Raw genomic sequence first — 3,275 nt, forward strand, 5'->3', positions numbered from 1 at the left:
AGAATTTTAATTAACACAGCGGTAAATATTTGTTTTTAATTGGTTTTTATTGGGGATAATGTTTGTGTTGTTTTAATATGCTGTGAGCCGCCCTGAGTCCTGTTGGGAGAAGGGCGGCATATAAGTTTAAATTAATAATAATAATAATAATAATAATAATAATAATAATAATAATAATAATAATAATAATAATAATAATAATAATAATAATAATAATAATAATAATAATAATGATAAAGCACATTTTATGAGAAAGCCAGATAGGATGTTTGTTAATCTCTTCAAAAATGCCCACATTAAAAAAGGCAGAAATAAAATGCTGTGCTCAATGCAGAAAGAAAATGGAGAGATATCCAGGATACTTACCATTCCGTGGTCCGCAACTATTGCAAGCTTAACGTATCTTTGGGGGAATCTTTGTTGCTAAACAGAACAATAAACAAAAGGCTGTTTAGACATGTTGCTCCAAGCAGCCAACAGGAATGTTGGTCAACCTCAGATAATCAGAAAAGTGCTTGTTTTACTCTCTGGTCAAAATACTTGAACTTTCAGAAATATTGGTTCTCTCAAGAAGACATTTATAGGAAGACAGCTTGTTAAATTTTAGCCCTGAGCCTTGAGCCCTTCCAAATGGGGGCATGGAAGTGGCGGGTGAGCGCCTGCATCTCCACTTGCATGACCGGTGAGCAAGCATGGGTGGGTGTGCTCCATTTGCATGAGTGGGTGTGTGTGCCCACTGCTCTCACAAATAGAGCTGGGTGCATGCATGACCCCGCTTCTCACGTGGAACCATCCCCTCCCCCCCACCTGTCTGCAAAACTGGAAAGTTTGGGGAACTCTGACTTAGAGAAAGTGCTGACAAAGTTTTGAGGAAAAAGTACATTATGCAATGGATTCTCAAGCATCAACAAAAGTGGTCTCCTTTAAAAAAAATCACTTTCTTTGTATTAATAAGGTGTGGCACTTGATTCCAGTTAATCTGTTCTTGGCATTTATGATGGCTACATTTAAAGATAAAGGTATATATGAATACCTAATTCTGAACCAAATTTAATAGGAATAAGAACAGGCATATGAGAAAATTGCTCTCTTTGACCTGTTTTTCAGCCTGTCTAAATGATGCTCCAATGACTTTCTCACCTTTCCTTTTCCTTCTCAAACAAAGGATCCCAACCAATCACGTGAGAAACACGGTGATGTAGTCATGCTATGGAACCAATTAGACCTTGCCTGCAATCATATCACACTACGCATCAAAGACAAGGTAAGGGGAGGCAATCAGACATTTTGTGTCACTGAACTCACTCTTAATGGCCAAAGAATCGTACCTTTCTTTTCATGTAATTTTAAAACAATTACTGAAATATTGTTTCAGACTTCTCAGCCACAAGGAACAAGAAAACATGGTTAATTGCTCAGAGTATTTTCTTTATTGCTGTTCTCGTATAGACAAGAATCTTGCCAGACTAAAGCACACTGTGTGTAACCATGAGATACACCCTGTGAAGGTTTTAGGGAGGATCCCTTCGGGGCTTCTTTCTGCCATCCAAGGACTCATTGCTCATCTGCCTCTTGTTTCCCTGGGAAAGAGCCCCTCCCTCCTGAATTCCCCTGTTAGATTCCACCACTAGAGGACCCAGATTGCTCAGGAAGTAGACTTATGCTGAGACCTGAATGTGTGAGGGTGCGTTACTTGCTTCTTTCCCTAGGAAAGTGTACTCGTGTTTTTTCAGCATACAGAACTACAAGGCCAAATTGCCAATTCCAGAGTGCAATTTCTCTCCTAGCTCTCTGACAGCCACTTTCTTAACTCTGCTGCACAAGATCCAGTTTGAATAAAGTGATCATGATCTGACTTTGAGACAAGGACATTCAAGATAGAGGACCAATTAAGGACCAATTAAGCATAAATAACCACAACTTGCTGAGGATAAAGAAACTTGAATTGCTAGAAACACTGAAGCCAAAAGGCAAACCAGACTTTATAATCAATTCTGGCATCTTCACTTGTGTTTTGGTATTCCATGGTAACAACAACTGTTGTTCCATGTCAATTTTAACATTTTAATAAAAAAGGTGAGATTTTTGAACTTCTAGATATGTATCAGCCAGTTTCATCTTTTGCCACCAAAAGGAAGGAAGGAACTGTCACTTTGGATGCAATGTTTTGTTTTCTAATTTTTGTCCCTCCAGTAAAGGAGGAAAATATTGGGAGTATGAGGGTCAATTGTGACCAGATTCAATTTGTCACTATTCATTCAATCATTGACAATCAAACTTGATGATTCAAATCAAATTGGAAAATGGAGTCAAGATTATGTAATGGTCTTATCACACATCTCAAAAATGTTAAATATTTCAAAACAGTTTCTCCCCATATCCCAAGTTGTCTCTTTGTGCATAAAAGAGGGCATCCAAATTGATAATCTGATTACTTTTCAAAATTGATTTAGAAAGTGGAGATGATTTGGAGATTCATTTAAATCCATTTTGATTCAAATCTGTATGACCAACGAAAATGCTATAAGCCTGAAACCTGTATTTTTTGTTCATCATATTTCCATTATTTCTCTCTAATTTTACATTTTAGAAACAAGGAAATGAATCCCTGTTCTCAAACCAAGTTAAATATGAGACTTACTGCAGGAGTAAGATATAACTGAGAGGCCTTTTTGATGGACTCATCTGATTCCCAATTCTGGGTTACTCCACACATTTTGGGGGCCTCGTCCTCTTTTTCTATATTTTCATATTTGTAGACTGCATGGGCTTCACTGTCGGGAAGCTTCAAGGGTTCAATAAGGTACGTCTCCCCTTGAAGCTTGAAATATCCTCTGTAAAACAATGTGGAAAAGGGTGATCAGAGATGGAGAAGAAACAGAAGAGAATATGGTTAGGTCAGAGATCACCTGCACTGATGATGTTACCAGGTTGGGTAATGAAACTCAGCTCTGAGACCCATTTTTAACTAACCAAGTCAACATTCTCTGTGTTATTGAATCCCTTCTTAACACTCACTGAATTTTTTATTTTCTTTCCTCAGAACTCATATCCCTTTCTCATACTTCTCAAAGATACAGCTATGATCAGAAAGATATAAGAGATTGCACACCACAAAATATCTGTACATTATTTGTTTGGAGATACCTTTGCTTGAAATACCTTTCTAGCAAGGTTGCATTTTGAAACCTATTTATCTTCTCTACCTGTAACATCACCTCCTGTATGTGAAGGACACAGGGGCTTGGAAGCTCCTTTAGACAGATCTGATTTAG

The 3,275-nt window shown here is 37.6% G+C and overlaps 1 protein-coding gene across 1 annotated transcript in view; it reads right to left on the reverse strand.

Annotated features, from left to right (window-relative positions):
* Nucleotides 1-2,893, reverse strand: part of LOC107300928 (zinc metalloproteinase/disintegrin-like) — a 10,447-nt gene extending 7,554 nt beyond the window's left edge. Inside the window, exons 1-2 of the mRNA XM_015830209.2 lie at nucleotides 2,642-2,893; nucleotides 367-423 (exon numbers count right to left, since the gene is read on the reverse strand). Of these exons, the coding sequence (XP_015685695.1) occupies nucleotides 367-423; nucleotides 2,642-2,716 (132 nt within the window). The 5' untranslated portion in view covers nucleotides 2,717-2,893. The remainder of the gene's footprint in view (nucleotides 1-366; nucleotides 424-2,641) is intronic.
* Between the last annotated feature and the right edge of the window lie 382 nt (nucleotides 2,894-3,275).

The sequence above is a fragment of the Protobothrops mucrosquamatus genome, unplaced genomic scaffold (genome assembly GCF_001527695.2).
Source record: "Protobothrops mucrosquamatus isolate PMUCROS unplaced genomic scaffold, P.Mucros_1.0 scaffold9173, whole genome shotgun sequence".
In the NCBI taxonomy this organism is placed as follows: domain Eukaryota; kingdom Metazoa; phylum Chordata; class Lepidosauria; order Squamata; family Viperidae; genus Protobothrops; species Protobothrops mucrosquamatus.